Source organism: Gymnoscopelus braueri (assembly GCF_963280865.1).
Source record: "Gymnoscopelus braueri genome assembly, chromosome: 11".
In the NCBI taxonomy this organism is placed as follows: domain Eukaryota; kingdom Metazoa; phylum Chordata; class Actinopteri; order Myctophiformes; family Myctophidae; genus Gymnoscopelus; species Gymnoscopelus braueri.
In genome coordinates this window covers 15494331-15512703 of record NC_137613.1, presented here as the reverse complement: position 1 = coordinate 15512703, position 18373 = coordinate 15494331, and the positions used below count along the sequence as shown (strand labels likewise).

General features: G+C 42.3%; 2 protein-coding genes across 3 annotated transcripts in view; one reads left to right on the top strand and one right to left on the bottom strand.

Moving 5' to 3' along the window:
* The window catches only part of LOC308094750 (piggyBac transposable element-derived protein 4-like), a 4110-nt gene extending 2172 nt beyond the window's left edge, over positions 1-1938 (top strand). For both annotated transcript variants that reach the window (XM_080441565.1, XM_080441564.1), the window contains 2 exons: positions 64-156; positions 343-1938. In XM_080441565.1, coding sequence (XP_080297691.1) covers positions 64-156; positions 343-522 — 273 coding nt within the window. In that variant the 3' untranslated portion in view covers positions 523-1938. The remainder of the gene's footprint in view (positions 1-63; positions 157-342) is intronic.
* Positions 1-17687, bottom strand: part of LOC308095465 (C-type lectin domain family 6 member A-like) — a gene marked incomplete at its 5' end in the record, with an annotated part of 116720 nt that extends 99033 nt beyond the window's left edge. Inside the window, one exon of the mRNA XM_080442523.1 lies at positions 17540-17687. Coding sequence (XP_080298649.1) covers positions 17540-17687 — 148 coding nt within the window. The remainder of the gene's footprint in view (positions 1-17539) is intronic.
* Positions 17688-18373: the final 686 nt, after the last annotated feature.

The window sequence follows — 18373 nt, the reverse complement described above, 5'->3', positions numbered from 1 at the left end:
AAAAAAAGTGTTGTAAAATGTAATATGTATTTTATGGTAATTATGTATTTCTGTAATTTACAGGTAGACCACAGCCAGGAAAGGGGCGTTGTCGTGGCGACGAGCAGGATTCGCAGTCATCTGATGAAGAGCTGGGTCTTGGCAGTAGAGCTAGAGGTAAGCTTTTTCTTACTGATACATTTTCACAACAGAAGCCAGCTTGCATTGTAGCATACAATAAGTCAATTGAAAAATCCTTTACAAAGATAAAAACCCACATGACAACCCCCCCACACAATACAAAAAAGGGTTGTAAAATGTAATATGTATTTAATGGTAATTATGTATTTCTGTAATTTACAGGTAGACCACAGCCAGGAAAGGGGCGTCGTTGTGGCGTGGCCGATCCTCTGCCGTGGTATGACCTGGGTGACATGGAGTGGGTGCCAGAGGCCTTCCCATTCACAGCAGATCCCGGACCTCTCAATGCCGCTGCTGACCTGGATTCTAACATTCCAGTGGACTTTCTCGAGCTGTATTTGACGGACGAGCTTCTGCAACTTATCGTCGATCAGACAAACCTGTATGCAGAGCAGGTCATTGCGAGTGTTGATAAGCCAAAGTCAAGAGTCCATGCATGGACTGATCATCCACTCACACTTGATGAACTGAAAACATTCTTAGGGCTCCTCTTCCTGACCGGCATGGTTCGGAAGAATTCCCTGAAAATGTACTGGTCCACAGATGAAGTGTATGCGACTCTCTATTTTGGCAAGATCATGGCCCGTAATAGGTTTCAGTTGATCCTTAGATTTCTGCACTTTACAGACAACAGTGTGGCTGATGTGAAGCGTAGAGAAGATGACAAAATGTACAAGGTACGTCCTGTTTTGGACTACCTAGTGACCAAATTTGGTGATTTGTATCAGCCAAATTCCTCCATCTCAATAGATGAGGGGACCCTCCTCTGGAGAGGAAGACTTAGCTTCAAGGTGTATAACCCCCAAAAGCCTATAAGGTATGGCATAAAATCTTATATATTGTGTGATTCAGCTACAGGGTACTGTTATAATTTGAAGCCATATTGTGGGAAATCTGAAAGTCTAGAAAACACAGTACTCTCTCTTCTTGGTACCCTTTCAGGTCATGGTTATACTTTATTTATGGATAACTTCTATAATTCAGTGAAATTATGCAATAACATAGAAGACTCACATCTGTGGTACACTGAGGAAGAACAGGGGTGAACCACTGGCCATCTTCTCGGCTTCCAATTCTTCCCTGGGCATTGGTGAGAGAATTGTCTTTCACAATCAAAGGGTGATGGTTACGGCGTGGCGAGACACGAATGTGGTCAGGATGGTCACAAGCTGCCATGAGGATGAGATGGAGAGTGTACCAGCGTGGCGTCGGGTGAAGAAAGGAAGGAGCATTCGAGTGGAAAGAGCGAAGCCTGTTAGTGTGATCCAGTACAACCACTCCATGAATGGAGTGGACAAACTGGATCAAAATATTTCCTATTATCCCTTTGCCAGGAAGACCATGAAGTGGACAAACAAGTTTGTCTTCTACTTGTTCCAGATCTGCGTCTTCAATGCCTTCGTACTGTACAAGGCCAAGAATCCACGGGGCGAGTGTAAAACCATGGAGAACTTCATGGACCGGCTCATCAAGGGATGGACCAGGCCTGTACAGGATCCACCACGCATTGACCTGTATGCAGAGCAGGAAAGGCTGTCTGCTCTGGGACATGTCCTTGTCCATCATGCGCCCACCACCAGTAAGCACTGCAATCCATCTAAGCGCTGCAAGGTCTGTTACAAAACATCGAAAGGAAGCAAACGAAAGGAGACAAAATTCCAGTGTGCTAAATGTCTTGTCCCTTTATGCAAAAAATGTTACCCATACTACGATCACAAAGAGTAGAACTTGTGAGCAATGTGAATTTTTTTTTGTTTGTTACTACAATTTTTTTGTTATTTACTACTTACTACACACTCAGAGTCTCAGAGTTCCAGACCTCTAAGGGTCCATTTGGTCCTATTTGTATACACTCTCAGAGTTACAGACCTCTAATAATAATAATAATAATAAACTTTATTTGTATAGCACCTTTCATGACATGAAATGCAGCTCAAAGTGCTTTACAGAGCAAGAATACAATTACAGTTAGAACCAATTTAACAATAAAGCAAACAAAAATAAAATAAAATAAAATAAAAGCAAAGGCATAAAACAACATTAAAATAGGCAATACAGTGAGGAATTAAAAATCAACCAAAGAATCAGCTAAAAGCAAGAGTGAAGTAATAGATCTTGAGCTGTGCTTTAAAGCTATCGACAGAGGCTGCCTGTCTTAAGTGTAATGGGAGTTTATTCCACACTGTCGGTCCGTAAAAGCAGAATGCTGCTTCACCGTATATATCTAAGGGTCCATTTGGTTCCATGTGTATATAATCTCAGAGTTGTGAACTGTTTTATTTTATTGTTTTATGTTATTACTCATTTATCACTTTTTTTTTTGTTTACTACTATTACTACACTCTCAGAGTTACAGACCTCTAAGGGTCCATTTGGTCCTATTTGTATACACTCAGAGTTCCAGACCTGTAAGGGTCCATTTGGTCCTATTTGTATACACTCTCAGAGTTCCAGACCTGTAAGGGTCCATTTGGTCCTATTTGTATATGTTACAGTATGATTGGAGAACCAGTACGATTGAAGAATGCGCGCTCGTTTTTACCACCCACCCAGCACTAGAGGGAGCCACAAGCCAGGCTTGTGCACAAACATATATGGCCACACACACACACACACATACACAGTCACACACACACAAACACACACGCGCACGCGCTCATGCTTTTTTTGGTTTATTGAAAGCAGGACTGTTTAGATACTTTTATTGTGTTCTGGCTTTTGTTTTACTTTCTCCCTGACACACACACACACACACACACACACACACACACACACACACACACACACACACACACACACACACACACACACACACACACACACACACACACACACACACACACACACACACACACACACACACACAGTGATCCATGAAAAGAACTATTCTGTCCCTATCGGTTTACAAATCAAACGGCGCTGAGTCGACTAGTGGAGCGTCGGCCGGTCACCGCGGGCACTCGCGCCTGGAGGCGCGAGGGCGCGCTTCCTCGGCCTCAAGCTCCACTAAGTCGGCGCGCCGTGCGTGTGAACGCGTGTTCAGCGTTCCCCTCATAGATATTATGGTTCCCCTAGCGTAGCTTCCTGGTTGCTATGTGGGGGGGAACAACAAAAGACAGGTCTCCGTCGGCGCATCAAAGCCCCGCCTCTCCGCGCTCTCCTTCTCCTCCTCGGAGGAGGAGGAGAAGGAGAGAAGGAGAGGACGGGACGGTTTAAAACGCGAGGAGGAGGAGGAGGAGGAGGCTCCTCTTCCTCGCGAGCCTCGCGTAATAACCCCCCGCCTCGCAGCGCCGTCCTCCTCCTCCTCCTCGCGAGCCTCGCTAATAAACCCTGTCTCGAAAAGCCCCGCCTCGCCCCGAAGGAGCCCCGTGCCTAAAAACGAGCGCTCTGTCTTCAATCGTACTGGTTCTCCAAACGTACTGTGACATATACACTCTCAGAGTTCCAGACCTGTAAGGGTCCATTTGGTCCTATTTGTATACACTCTCAGAGTTCCAGACCTCTAAGGGTCCATTTGGTCCTATTTGTATATACTCTCAGAGTCTCAGACCTGTAAGGGTCCATTTGGTTCCATGTGTATATGCTCTCAGAGTTGTGAACTGTTTTTTAATTTATTTTTATGTTATTACTCATTTATCAACACTTGCAACACTTGGAAGTAAAATGTTGTTTTTTATTCAATCTTATTTTTTTGTCATTTGTTTGAAAATGACTACTGTATATATGTCTGCATCACTGGAGCCAAAAATAAAATGAAGATTGACTCATAAAAATGCCTTTTACTCATATTTCTATTCTCAGGGCTGTTTTTGATGAAAAATAGTTTTATTCAACTGCCTATACATAAAAAACGGAACATGCTAGCAACTCACTTTTTTTTCCTGGGCAAAGAAAAGACTCATCTTTCTTTTGATATATGGTACGTCATTTTAGTCATAGCACAAAACATTCTGTAGGTCTTTGAAAGTAGATTTCTGCCTGAAAGTTGTCTCCTTCAGAAAAAGGCCTTTATCTCAGGTTTCTATTTTCAGAGGGCTGTGTTTACATGGGAAAATTGTTTTATTCAACTGCCTATAAATAAAGAACGGAACATGCTAGCAACTCACTTTGGACCACTTACTTTTGTTTCCAGTTTTTACTCCATGACCTGTAATGATGAGGAATCTTCAGTAAAAAGAACAAGTCCAACATCACGATTCTGTCGTTATTGTTATGGGAAGTGGAGTTTAGCTCGCTGTTGAGCTGAAGTTCAGCATACACTTTGGCAGGAACAGCACAGTAAAAAAGCATACTTCAACTGGTGTTGCCAAGCGAAGGGAGATGGCATCGAAGAAAAGTGACACAGCTTCAACTTCAAGCGGGAGGAGCTTATGGACATCAAGCTCATCGTCCAGTGCAGCTGCACGCGCCCGTGGAAGAGCGGAGGCTGCCAAAGTAAGAGCAGAATATGCAACACAAGAAGCTGAACTCAAGATGGAAAAGGCTGCTATGGAAGCAGATATGCACCAGCAAAAGGCTGCTATGGAAGCAGATATGCACCAGCAAAAGGCTGCTATGGAAGCAGAATTACAAAAAGAAAAGGCTGCTATGGAAGCAAAATTACAATTTGCAACAGCTAAACTCGAAGCTGAAATGGGAGTGCTCTCTTTCAAGCGTGAAGCAGACGCAGCTGTTGCAAAGGCAATAGTTTTGGAGATGGACGAAGTCTTCCACGACCCTATGGTGTTAGACGCTATCTCAGAAGAGGATAAAATGGAGCGGACAAGTGAGTTTGTAAAATCTCAACAAAAATTAAGCTCATCCGGTAATCAGCCATCCGCACAGGCGAATTCTCCACCGCAAGACTGTGTCGACGCCGATACTCCGACACAGCCAAGCACAACTGTCGTTTCTCCACCGACACAGCAAGGCCCAGCAAGAGATAGCGCACCACAACACGCTAAATCCGGCAGCAAACAAGTGTTAGTCGAACACCGAATCAAAGATACAAGCACACCACGTCCTGTTAAAATGGAATACAAGTCCCCTAAAAGAGAGCATGATTATAAGGGACATTCAAGCAGGGATTACTCTAAGTTGAACGCTTCCGCCCTACTGTACACCCCCCAAGGTACACCAGCAGCTAATGCCAAGGCACCCACCACTGAACCACTGGCAAACTTCCTGGCTCGGCGAGACTTGGTGAGCTCAAGCCTATATCAGTTCGATGACAGGCCCGAAAACTACCGTGCTTGGCACTCATCCTACACCAACGCTATCAGAGGGTTAGGCCTCACAGCAACAGAGGAATTGGATTTAATGACAAGGTGGCTTGGTAAGGAATCCAGCGAACATGTCAAACGAATGCGCTCCGTGCATGTAAACAACCCAGCAGAAGCTCTTCAGAAGGCATGGGAAAGACTCCGTGAATGTTATGCAGCTCCCGAAATATTGGAGAACTCTTTTTTCAAGCGCCTGGATAACTTCCCACGAGTGACGGCGAAAGACCACAAAAAGCTACAAGACCTAGGAGATCTGCTCATGGAGCTCCAGGGTGCAAATGAGGACGGATACCTCAGGGGGCTGTCATATTTGGACACTCCACGGGGCATAAACCCCATTGTCGAGAAGCTACCTTACGGGCTCCAAGAAAAATGGATGTCTACCGGCTCCAAATGGAAGGAGGAAAACGGCGGCTGTTACCCTCCATTTCAGTATTTTGCCGGGTTTGTCTGTTACGAAGCACGAAAGCGTAACGACCCAAGCTTTTTTCTTTCCAGCAGTGACACTGCACCTGCAAAAACAGACAGACCTACCTTTAAAAGTCAAGGCTCCAGCTATCCAATCACGGTTCACCAGACCGATGTCTCCACAGCAGAAACTGATGCAAACAACCTTGTGAAAAGCGACAATGATCCACGTATAACATGCCCAATCCACGACCTTCCACATCCACTGAGGAAGTGCAGGACATTCAGAGATAAAACACTCTCGGACAGGAAGGCCTTTCTCATGGAAAAAGGAATATGTTTCAAATGTGTGTCCTCGGCCTCTCATCTAGCAAAGGACTGCAAAAATGCAGTAAAGTGTGAGGAATGTGACAGCGGCTTTCACGTAACAGCCATGCATCCCGGGCCAGTGCTTCATGCACGTTAACGAGAAAACCTGTCATGGCGGGGAGTCGCATGACAGTCTATTCAGGTTCAGCAAGAAGGCTGTAGTCTCACCCCCTCAAGGAGACTTCACAGACAAGGATGTCTACACCAAAACAGTGGAGGCAAATTCAGGAAAGATTACGCAATGTGGAAATGAAGACTATGGACCGAGGTTATGCAAAGACTTTTTGTAGACTAGTCATAGTTCTGCTTCTACCTACAGAGGACTCATATTCAGAACCTGCAGTGTAAAAGATAAGATGGTGACCTCATAAAGGTCAAGCGGGGAGTGTCTTGTCTTATAATGTGATTTTTATTGTTTGCCGTTATGTTGCTTAGAATGGCTTTATTTTGAAAGACAAAAGTACCCTTATATTGAAAGGCCCTCTTGACAAGAAGAGGCCACTGTGACTTTAGGTCCTCTTGATGAGAAGAGGTCGTTAGTTAAGGCAGGTGTGTGAGTTTAGCTAATTGCACCGGATACAGAACAGCTCTGTGAGCCAGCAAACAGCATTTTTATGTCAGTAGCAGCAGAGAGTGCATGCTCTCCATTGCTGTGTCCAATTCGGATGTTTTTCATTTACCTTCAACATACCTTCCCCAAGAGGCAATGCTGTAAGTTAGAGTTCATGTGGAAGCTATAATTTCATGTTGTTGTGGTAATTTCATGTATGCTTAACTAAGACAATAAGTTAATGTTAAAAATGGCAGTTAATGGTTATTTTGTATTAAAAAATGATTGTATTTACAAGCCACTGTAAATAGAACAGGACAACATCTCATGATACATTGTATGTTACTTTTGTTTCCAGTTTTTACTCCATGACCTGTAATGATGAGGAATCTTCAGTAAAAAGAACAAGTCCAACGTCACGATTCTGTCGTTATTGTTATGGGAAGTGGAGTTTAGCTCGCTGTTGAGCTGAAGTTCAGCATACACTTTGGCAGGAACAGCACACACACATTAACACATGCACTCACACACACATACAGTTCTGCTCTAGACCAGATCTACAACCTGTAAGTGAATTGAATCCAAAGGAAGACGTCTTTTGCTTAGCTCTCATTGGTCACTGAACCAGACTGACATCCTGTGAAGATGGACCAATGAACACTGACTGTAGGAGGAGCTAGGAGGAAGATGGACCAATGAACACTGACTGTAGGAGGAGCTAGGAGGAAGATGGACCAATGAACACTGACTGTAGGAGGAGCTAGGGGGAAGATGGACCAATGAACACTGACTGTAGGAGGAGCTAGGAGGCTGCTTGTCACAGACATCCGTTTGATAAGAACATGATATTATGTCACATGAGCTTTGTAGCGGACATGGCGTAATAATTATGGGAAATAATAATGATAAATGATAAATATTTTCTGAAAAATCAAAATATTAATTTTCACCAATAATTAAGGAATTGTGCAAATTAAGGGATTAATTTGCACCTCAACACAACCATGAAAAAGGCTACGCAAGAATCTTGGACACAGTATGATGCATGGATTCTGGTTAGGGATTGATTGGAAATATATGCTTTGAAAGATAGATCAAAATAAAGTGTTTATTAAGATAACTCCTATGTATGATAATAAAACAACCAATGAAATGGGGAAAAGAACAATAGATCAATAACTCATAAGGTGATGAAACCGGTTAAAATCTCAACAATATACAACATAACAGATCTACAATCTGATCAGATCAAATGGCCACATTTTAATATACTAAAGGAGAAGAAGGGATTAAAGTCATAAAGAAAAAAGAAAGATCAATGGTTAACAATAGCTAATCTGCCCTCACAACTACACTTAGTTGCCACACCACATGTGAATGCATTATGCTCGCCTGTCCATTGGAATGGAGGAGAGGAGATGATTCCATTGTCTCTGGGGAAGAGACCATGAGGTAGTTGGCTAGCAGGTTTAGCTAGCGTCCAGGCGGTGGCGTCTGTGCTGCTACTTCACTGCGTCACGCAGTCCTTCTCAGTCTCCACTCAACTCGGATTGAGGAGACAGTGTGTGTGGCTTTTGGCCCACGGGTAGAGGGAGCAGAGCAGCTGTTCAGCAGGAGCAGGGCATCTGGCTTTGGCTGGACGTAGGCCGGTGGCTCTTCTCGTGGGGAGAACCTGAGGCGTTGGCTAGCATGGATAGCTAGTGTCCGTGCAGTAGCGTAGAACAGGGAGTCACCCGTGTGGAGAGGGGGAAGGGACTTCTAGTCGAACCTTCTGTTGTCGTCAGGAGAGAGGCGTGGGGGATTTGTCACCCCAGATTATGAAGAGCAGGAAGAGGGGACTCAGGGGAGAGTCGACCCTCCGTTCATCAAGAGCGCCGTGGAAGAGAGAGTGAGATAGGGTTTCCCCATCTCATTTATAGGTAGAAGGAGGAGTCCTCCTCTTTTGTCACACTGGAGGCGTGTGGGAGGCAACTTCTCCTTACTACTATGAAAAACTAAGCTTTTCTGCTAATTATCTTGGGGGACTTTCTATTAATACATTTGACTGGATATTTGGAATCACAATGAATTAAGAATTGTCTAGATATTAAACATGACAGCATTATATCAACTAGGAAGCCGGTAAGCATCGAAGTCTAATTTACAAGAGAAGCATCACATTTAAAAACACCATATTATATTATTGTATATTATTATCATATTATTGTTTAGGTCACAATACAGTACAACAAATATATATTTTAAAGTCACAGAAGATAACACGTAAGCAGTTTATTCACATTTAGTTGTCGCTCATTGTCTTGTGCTCAGTGAGTCTGTGTGTGTGACTCTGTGAGCTTCTAAGACATTTTAAAGGCATCAAAAGTAATAAACTATATCCTACTATAATACTGGTCAAACATTGACCACACTGTCAGATAATATAAGAAAGAGGCAGAAATTGTGAAAATAGCAGATCTACTATTTATTTTCACAATATTTATCTGTGGAAACGAGTCAAACTAAATATGTCTCAACTCCTCCATTCCAACTGCTTGTCAGGTTGGGGGGTCCCCAGTTCAAATATGATTATTTTGGGGGGTCCCCAGTTCAAATATGATTATTTTGGGGGGTCCCCGGTTCAGATATGATTATTTTTGGGGGTCCCCAGTTCAAATATGATTATTTTTGGGGGTCCCCAGTTCAAATATATTTATTTTGGGGTGTCCCCAGTTCAGATATGATTATTTTGGGGGGTCCCCAGTTCAGATATGATTATTTTGGGGGGTCCCCAGTTCAAATATGATTATTTTTGGGGGTCCCCAGTTCAAATATATTTATTTTGGGGTGTCCCCAGTTCAGATATGATTATTTTGGGGGGTCCCCAGTTCAGATATGATTATTTTGGGGGGTCCCCAGTTCAGATATGATTATTTTGGGGGGTCCCCAGTTCAAATATGATTATTTGGGGGGTCCCCAGTTCAGATATGATTATTTTGGGGGGTCCCCAGTTCAAATATGATTATTTGGGGGGGTCACGGCCTGAAAAAGTTAAGAACCACTGTTATAGATATGATGTCATGTCATACAAAGATGGCAGCAAACACAAGGGAGGGAGCGCACACCAGTGTTGATGAGGTGACCGTACCTTTTAAATACATGTTTGCATCGCTCCTCCTCCTCCTCCTCCTCCTCCTCCTCATAGAGAAGCAGGAAATAAAACACGTTAGCCTCATAGCATAATATCCTAAGTCATATTTTTTAAGGTTTTCAGAAAAGAAGAAATACATCCAGACTGGCAGCTAATCTCTGCTCCACCAACAGCCATGACAGATTCTGATCAATTAAAAGTGTATTAGATCTAATATTACACTTAAGGGCCATATTACAGAGACTAGAGTACAGTGAGGAGAGAGAGAGAGAGAGAGAGAGAGAGAGACAGAGAGACAGAGAGACAGAGAGACAGAGAGAGAGAGAGAGACAGAGATAGGATATAAGGATAAGGATAAGGATAATTCCTTTTAACAGGTCGTTCATGAAAGTCCTTGCGGTCTTGTTTCCAATGAGAACCTGTGAGCAATTGGGGTTCAGAGTCTTGCTCAGGGACAAATTTCATATCATCGGCACATATGCTGGGATAGCCTGGAATCGAACCTGGGGCAACCAGGGCCAGCTGGTTCCCTAGGCGGGCTCATTAACCACTCAGCTATGGCCGCCCCATGAGAGAGAGAGAGAGAGACAGAGAGACAGACAGACAGAGAGACAGACAGAGAGACAGAGAGCGCACAGTATCTGGACAACATTGTTTCTTTTAAAGGGATAGTTCACCCAAAACAATCTTATTTTCTATCAATTACACACCCCATGAAGCCTTGAATTCATGGACATGATTTAGTTTTAATCTCATTCCTGAGACAATAATGTGATGAACAGCATAAAGATCCTAATGTCTCTGGTAGGAGACACAAAGTTGACACTTCGTGTCTCCTACTGGAAATACTAATGAATTCAAGGTTTCATGGGGTGTGTAAATTATAGAAAGGAAGTAATGTTTTTGGGGGAACTACTCCTTTAATATACCAAAATACAATGAATTGAGGACATGTTCCATAATGTCTGCAGGATTGTCCATTAGACTGGATGGAACTCTCTGCACTGAACATGATGATGTACAAGTGGAGGAGTGGACCAAGTAGAGAGGCCTGGGTCACATATTATAAAGGTTTAAGTCACTGGTTTTCAACCTTTTTCATATCAAGGTCCATTATTTATTCTGCATTTGAGCCACAGAACCACCGTTTGATGAGGTTTAGACTCTCACACACAAGACTTACAATATTTTGTTATCGTTGGAGAAGATTTTGTCCACAATTCCATCCATGTTGTATTGATGTTGGTTCCATAGGAGAGATAACAGGCAAACCTTCATCAAAATAACAATTCTTCTACATTCTCTAATTGTGTTACTTCTTTTAATGAAGTAATGCAGATGTTTAACAATAATTTAACTATTGAGAGAGTAAAATGAAACCAAATGGACCCTTATGGGTCCATTTGGTTTCATTTTACACTCTCAATAGTTAAAGATCTATATAAGGGTCCATTTGGTTACCGACTCTCCAGCATTTAACTGGGGACCACCTGGAACCCCTTCAAGGACCACTAGTGGTCCCCGGACCACTGGTTGAGAACCACTGGTTTAAGAGGTTAAGCTTTAGACGCAGCTGTTCACAATCGCTTCATCAGTGGGATTAAAATACCTGGTCAGATGGCGCCATCTAGTGGCCAACCTAGGCCGTATAAAGTGGTTAAAACCTTGAACAAACACTATTCATTTACCTGTGTTCATACTGGAGTGATCCAGGGTCCTATCCTGCCTTACCCCTTATCCCTGAACTTATTAGACATATTTTACTATTTTTAAAAACATTATTAAATAGTTCAACTAGCTGACCTACATCCACATATTGTGAGCTTGTAGATTGGCTATTTTAACTATTTTAAAATGTTTTTCAAAATAGTAAAACATGTCAAACTGAAAGAAGTTCAGGGATAAGGGGTAAGATAGGACTATTACTCGCACAATACACGAGCATATGGTTTGTATTATGTAATATGTTGGTTGTTTGTACTTAGAGTATACTTAAACATTTTTTAAATGTTTAAAAAATAGCAGATGTACCGCACTGTGAGCTTGTACATCTGCTGTTTTTGAATAGCCAACGTATAAATGCATAAAGTGGTTAAAATGATTAAGATGCTACATTAACAACTCTTGCTGGGGACCCCCTGGAACCCCCCCCAAGGACCCCACTATGAGAACTAATGTTCTATGGTGCCTCCATGTCTTCTATGGTGCTTCTCTGTCTTCTATGGTGCCTCCATGTCTTCTATGGTGCTTCTCTGTCTTCTATGGTGCCTCCATGTCTTCTATGGTGCCTCCATGTCTTCTATGGCGCTTCTCTGTCTTCTATGGTGTCTCCATGTCTTCTATGGTGCCTCCATGTCTTCTATGGTGCCTCCATGTCTTCTATGGTGCTTCTCTGTCTTCTATGGTGCCTCCATGTCTTCTATGGTGCTTCTCTGTCTTCTATGGTGCCTCCATGTCTTCTATGGTGCTTCTCTGTCTTCTATGGTGCCTCCATGTCTTCTATGGCGCTTCTCTGTCTTCTATGGTGTCTCCATGTCTTCTATGGTGCCTCCATGTCTTCTATGGTGCCTCCATGTCTTCTATGGTGCTTCTCTGTCTTCTATGGTGCCTCCATGTCTTCTATGGTGCTTCTCTGTCTTCTATGGTGCCTCCATGTCTTCTATGGTGCTTCTCTGTCTTCTATGGTGCCTCCATGTCTTCTATGGCGCTTCTCTGTCTTCTATGGTGTCTCCATGTCTTCTATGGTGCCTCCATGTCTTCTATGGTGCCTCCATGTCTTCTATGGCGCTTCTCTGTCTTCTATGGTGTCTCCATGTCTTCTATGGTGCCTCCATGTCTTCTATGGCGCTTCTCTGTCTTCTATGGTGTCTCCATGTCTTCTATGGTGTCTCCATGTCTTCTATGGTGCTTCTCTGTCTTCTATGGTGCCTCCATGTCTTCTATGGTGTCTCCATGTCTTCTATGGTGCTTCTCTGTCTTCTATGGTGCCTCCATGTCTTCTATGGTGCTTCTCTGTCTTCTATGGTGTCTCCATGTCTTCTATGGTGCCTCCATGTCTTCTATGGCGCTTCTCTGTCTTCTATGGTGCCTCCATGTCTTCTATGGTGTCTCCATGTCTTCTATGGCGCTTCTCTGTCTTCTATGGTGTCTCCATGTCTTCTATGGTGCCTCCATGTCTTCTATGGTGTCTCCATGTCTTCTATGGCGCTTCTCTGTCTTCTATGGTGCCTCCATGTCTTCTATGGTGTCTCCATGTCTTCTATGGCGCTTCTCTGTCTTCTATGGTGTCTCCATGTCTTCTATGGTGTCTCCATGTCTTCTATGGTGCTTCTCTGTCTTCTATGGTGCCTCCATGTCTTCTATGGTGTCTCCATGTCTTCTATGGCGCTTCTCTGTCTTCTATGGTGCCTCCATGTCTTCTATGGTGCTTCTCTGTCTTCTATGGTGTCTCCATGTCTTCTATGGTGCCTCCATGTCTTCTATGGCGCTTCTCTGTCTTCTATGGTGCCTCCATGTCTTCTATGGTGTCTCCATGTCTTCTATGGCGCTTCTCTGTCTTCTATGGTGTCTCCATGTCTTCTATGGTGCCTCCATGTCTTCTATGGCGCTTCTCTGTCTTCTATGGTGCCTCCATGTCTTCTATGGTGTCTCCATGTCTTCTATGGTGTCTCCATGTCTTCTATGGCGCTTCTCTGTCTTCTATGGTGCCTCCATGTCTTCTATGGTGCCTCCATGTCTTCTATGGTGTCTCCATGTCTTCTATGGCGCTTCTCTGTCTTCTATGGTGTCTCCATGTCTTCTATGGTGCCTCCATGTCTTCTATGGCGCTTCTCTGTCTTCTATGGTGCCTCCATGTCTTCTATGGTGCCTCCATGTCTTCTATGGCGCTTCTCTGTCTTCTATGGTGTCTCCATGTCTTCTATGGTGCCTCCATGTCTTCTATGGCGCTTCTCTGTCTTCTATGGTGTCTCCATGTCTTCTATGGTGCCTCCATGTCTTCTATGGTGCTTCCATGTCTTCTATGGTGCTTCTCTGTCTTCTATGGTGCCTCCATGTCTTCTATGGTGCCTCCATGTCTTCTATGGTGTACAAGGGCAACAAACCGCTCCATTCCCATTGTCATGGAGACTTGTCCTAACTTTATGTTCAAGTCACCAGCCAGCACGGAGACAGATAAGTTGAGACACACGTTCCAATTCAAGGGTCCAGTGTTTGTAATCACACAGCATTGTTTAACAAAACAAACTTCAAAACCATCAAACGATCAGCTTCCTTCACTGTGTGGTGTGTATACATAAGTCAGTGTAAATGTAAGTTCAATTCAATATATAAAGTAACAAACAAAACTTCTAATTTCTTCTAATAAATGGTGTTCTATCGTGGTAAAACAAACAGTTTGCTGCCGTCCTCACTCAGGCTTGTCCAAACGTTTCCCCCTGTCCAACTGTCCCCGACAGTCTGTCTGTCATTCCTTAATCAAGGGCTTCCAGCAACCTGTGGGATCAATTGCATCGCCCAAGCAGCGGGGGGCAGCAACGCATGTCCAAACAATAAATACAATATAAATAACTAAATGGTCTCTAACACCCATTGAAGAGCATTAGGCAGAATCAAAGTGAGTGTGAGTGTTACTCTAAGAAGATAGTTTCAGTCCAGCTGGTCCTCTTATGGAGCGTGAGGAATCCCCTGACTCAGGCCAGGCTCATGATAACAAGTGTTGTTAAAGGATTTCAGGAATATTATTGAAAAGAGCGGATCTACAAGCTCACACTTTTGGAGTTGTTTGGAATACAACACACATCTTACAACGATTAAAAACAAAATACATATCAAAATATGCAGTTATTTCTTTCTTTATGGTTTATTGTGCTGTTGCTTGTCTAGATGTTTGAATGTTTATGGAGCTCAATGGAAACAAGCCTCTGGCTTTTATGTGATTAATCCATTTGGCTTTTTGTTGTTCAGCAAGTACAACAGTTCACTGTGTTAACCCATTAAGACCAGGAAAGCATCGGTGACATTTAACATTTATTTGGCTATTAAAAAAATAGCAGATCTACAAGCTCATAGCACAGCACCGAGTGCCGCGCTACGAGCTTGTATATCTGCTATTTTTGAAAAATCGTGAAAAGTTGTGCACATCTTAAATATATATATATATATATATATATATATATATATATATATATATATATATATATATTTATAAAGCCAACATTTGTAAAATATGTTGTTCCAGGGACCTCCAGAAGCAAAGATTTTAGTTACAAATGTTATATTCAAAGATTTGCACATTATGTTCAAGATTGTTTAGAAATAGCAGATCTACAAGCTCATAGCGCGGCACTCGGTGCCGCGCTATGAGCTTGTAGATCTTCTATTTTTTGTATAGCCAAAGTATCAAATAATATAGCTCAAATCTAAAATGACACAGAAGCAGATCTAAATTTTGAACATTCGTGGTTTTTGTTTGATAAATTCTGAATTATGTTTGAAAGTTTTAAACACAAATCTTTTGTTGGGGCCCCCCTGGCACAACATCTATTCAGATGGGGGTCCATGGCCAAATACATATCAACGTGGGGGTCCTTGACATGAAAATGTTTGAGAACCACTGTGATCAAAGGGACATCCATATAGGTGAATGGGTAGAGTGACTGTCTGGTCAGCAGAAGGTCAAAGGTTCAAGAAACAACCCCAGCAGTGTGTCTGGGTGTCTCTTAACAAGACACTTAACCTCTTAACTGCTCCTCTGTGGGCAGACATCAACTGGGTAAAGCTGAAAGCTGCATTTACCCCACAAGATCAAATTGGTCTAATTATACGTGTGGGGTAATGGTGCACAGGACATCATCTCAGTGGTGTAAAGTAACTAAGTACATTTACTCAAGTAATGTACTTAAGTAAAAATGTTAGGTATTTTTACTTTATTTTCATTACTTCCACTCCACTACAGTACATCTCAAGTTTCACCGCAATCGGATGCTATGTTCATGATTTGCGGCATTTTGTTCAAAACGGGACACTCCTGCAAACTTTGGATGTCAATCTTAGCCAAACAGGATGGAATCTGAAAAATCAAACAGATCCGTCTTGATCACATGACTAAAGAGATCATGTGTACCGATATACGTGAAATTTTGATCAATTCTGAAGGCTTAATATCAAAAAATAGTTTTACATAAGTCAGCCTCCTGGTGGCGCTATAAAAGGCAGATGTGAGAAATGCAGGGCAGAGGTTTGTCCTTGTTCTCTAGGGAGTGTGCAGTCTCTAGGCAGTTTTACACAGATCGGTGCAGTTATTGGTAAAAACACGAATTGGCCTGTTATAGCGCCACCATGAGGCTGATTGACTAGTGGGAATGTGCGTGCAAAATTTCACTGAAATTGCACGCTGTGTTCATGATTTGAGGCATTTTGTTCAAAACGGAGCATTCCTGCAAACTGTGGAAGCCGATTTTAGCCAATCAGAATGGAATATGAAAAATCTGAAAGACCAGTTTTGTTTAATGACTATAGAGATACTGTGTACCGATTTGTGGGATTTTTGGACAAAATCTGTAGGAGTACTGTTAAAAAATGTGCTTTGCACAAATCGGCCTCCTGGTGGCGCTATAAAAGAAAGAGGAGCTAGTACCAGTTTCCCTGTAGACAGACGACCCCCCTCCTCTTTTTGTACATATTTTGTATTTCCTCATGCTTTTTTTGTATATAATTCTTATTTTTCCATGCTTCCCCCCCCCTTTTTTTTTTTTTACATATATTTTTTAAATGCTTTTTTTGTACATAGTGGTATTTTTTCTGTATTATCTGTATTTTCATGTTGATTTTTGAACTGTTTGGTTGCTACTATATATGTCTATGAAATTAACTCAAGGACCCCAACGGAAACAAGTCCGCAAGGACTTTTTTGGCCGGACCTTTTAGACAAAAGCATTATAAATGTAACTGTGTTGTTTTACATTCTTTTGCCTAATAAAAATTTCAATCAATCAATCAATCAAAGGCCCATGTGAAACATTTGGGGCAGAGGTTCTGAATTGGCATCCAGGGAGTGTGTGCACAGTTTCACTGTGATCAAAGAGATCAGAGATTAGCTGTTCACAGACAGAATGACACACGGACGGATGGACAGGGTGCAAAACATACTCTCTCGCCATGCCTTTTGGCCTAATTATAATAATAATAATAATAATAATAATAATAAGGGTAATAATAATAATAATAATAATAATAATAATAATAATAACAATAACAATAACAATATTAATAATAATAGTAGTTTGGCAGAATAATACATTTTCTGTTCAACAGAAATGTTTGAAAAAAACTTGAGCAGATTGCATGCTAATGTGAAGCACTTGCTCAGTTTGAATAAAATTACCTTCTTTCCGCTGACATGGAACTTGCTTTGTAAGCCTGAGATTTGTGTTCTTAAAATGTTCACATTTTTATTTCCACAAAATGTTCTTTTTTAATAGCCAATGTATTTAGAGAATACTTTGAGAACCACTGATATCCATTGGTGATATTGTAGATGTATACATGCATGCACTGGAGATAGATTTATATTTATTGACAGAATTTTCAGTCAGACACAGTGCAGATGTCTAGTGTCAGATTCTCAGTGTATTTACCCACCCTTGCTGGTAGTGTTGGTGACAGGACAGTAGAGGTTGAGGGAAGGGTACTTGGAGAACAGCAGCTGGTAGGCCTGCTGCACCGAGTCCAGTCTGTGTGTCAGCTCTGTCAGTCTGGACTGCTGCAAGCTAGACTGAGACTGGAACATCAAGGTGACACTCACTACTGCAGTGCACGCACGTGCACGCACACGTACACGGAAGACAGACAGACAGACAAATAGAAAGGAGGTCAAAAACAACAACCAAAAAACAGAGATAATTCAGATATCTTACTCTACAACTTCCTGATTGTGAATTTGACTGAAAGTGTAAAGATTGACCATCCTGGATGGTACTGAGTCATAGTGTAAACTCCACACGGGCACGACAAGTTACAACACCTCCACAGTATGGTTGAAATGTAATGTTTTGTGCACTGAACAGTGGGCAGTCAACAGTGCACTGAGAAGTAGAAAATAGACAGTATAGAGCCTATATGAACATTTGCTCACAGCCCTGCAGTAAGATGACATAGACCTACTGTATGGTTGGTGGAAATCTAGTAGTACAGTACTCACTATAGAGAGTCTATAGGAGTGTGACCAGAGTCAATAGAAAGCAGAGCAGGGAGAAGTAATAAGCCAGCTGCCTGTGACACCAGCCTGAAAATGGAAACAGACAGGAAGAGTACAAACTATCATCGTAAAGTAATGCAATAAACAGTGGTGTCCTCATCTCAATCCAACACTACAGGAGTTTATGTCATTACAGAGGAGTCGAACTATTCAGTGAAATCATAATGATGTAGCATTTGGCTGGAAAGAGGACCTGCAATAAAGCTGTCTAAATTATT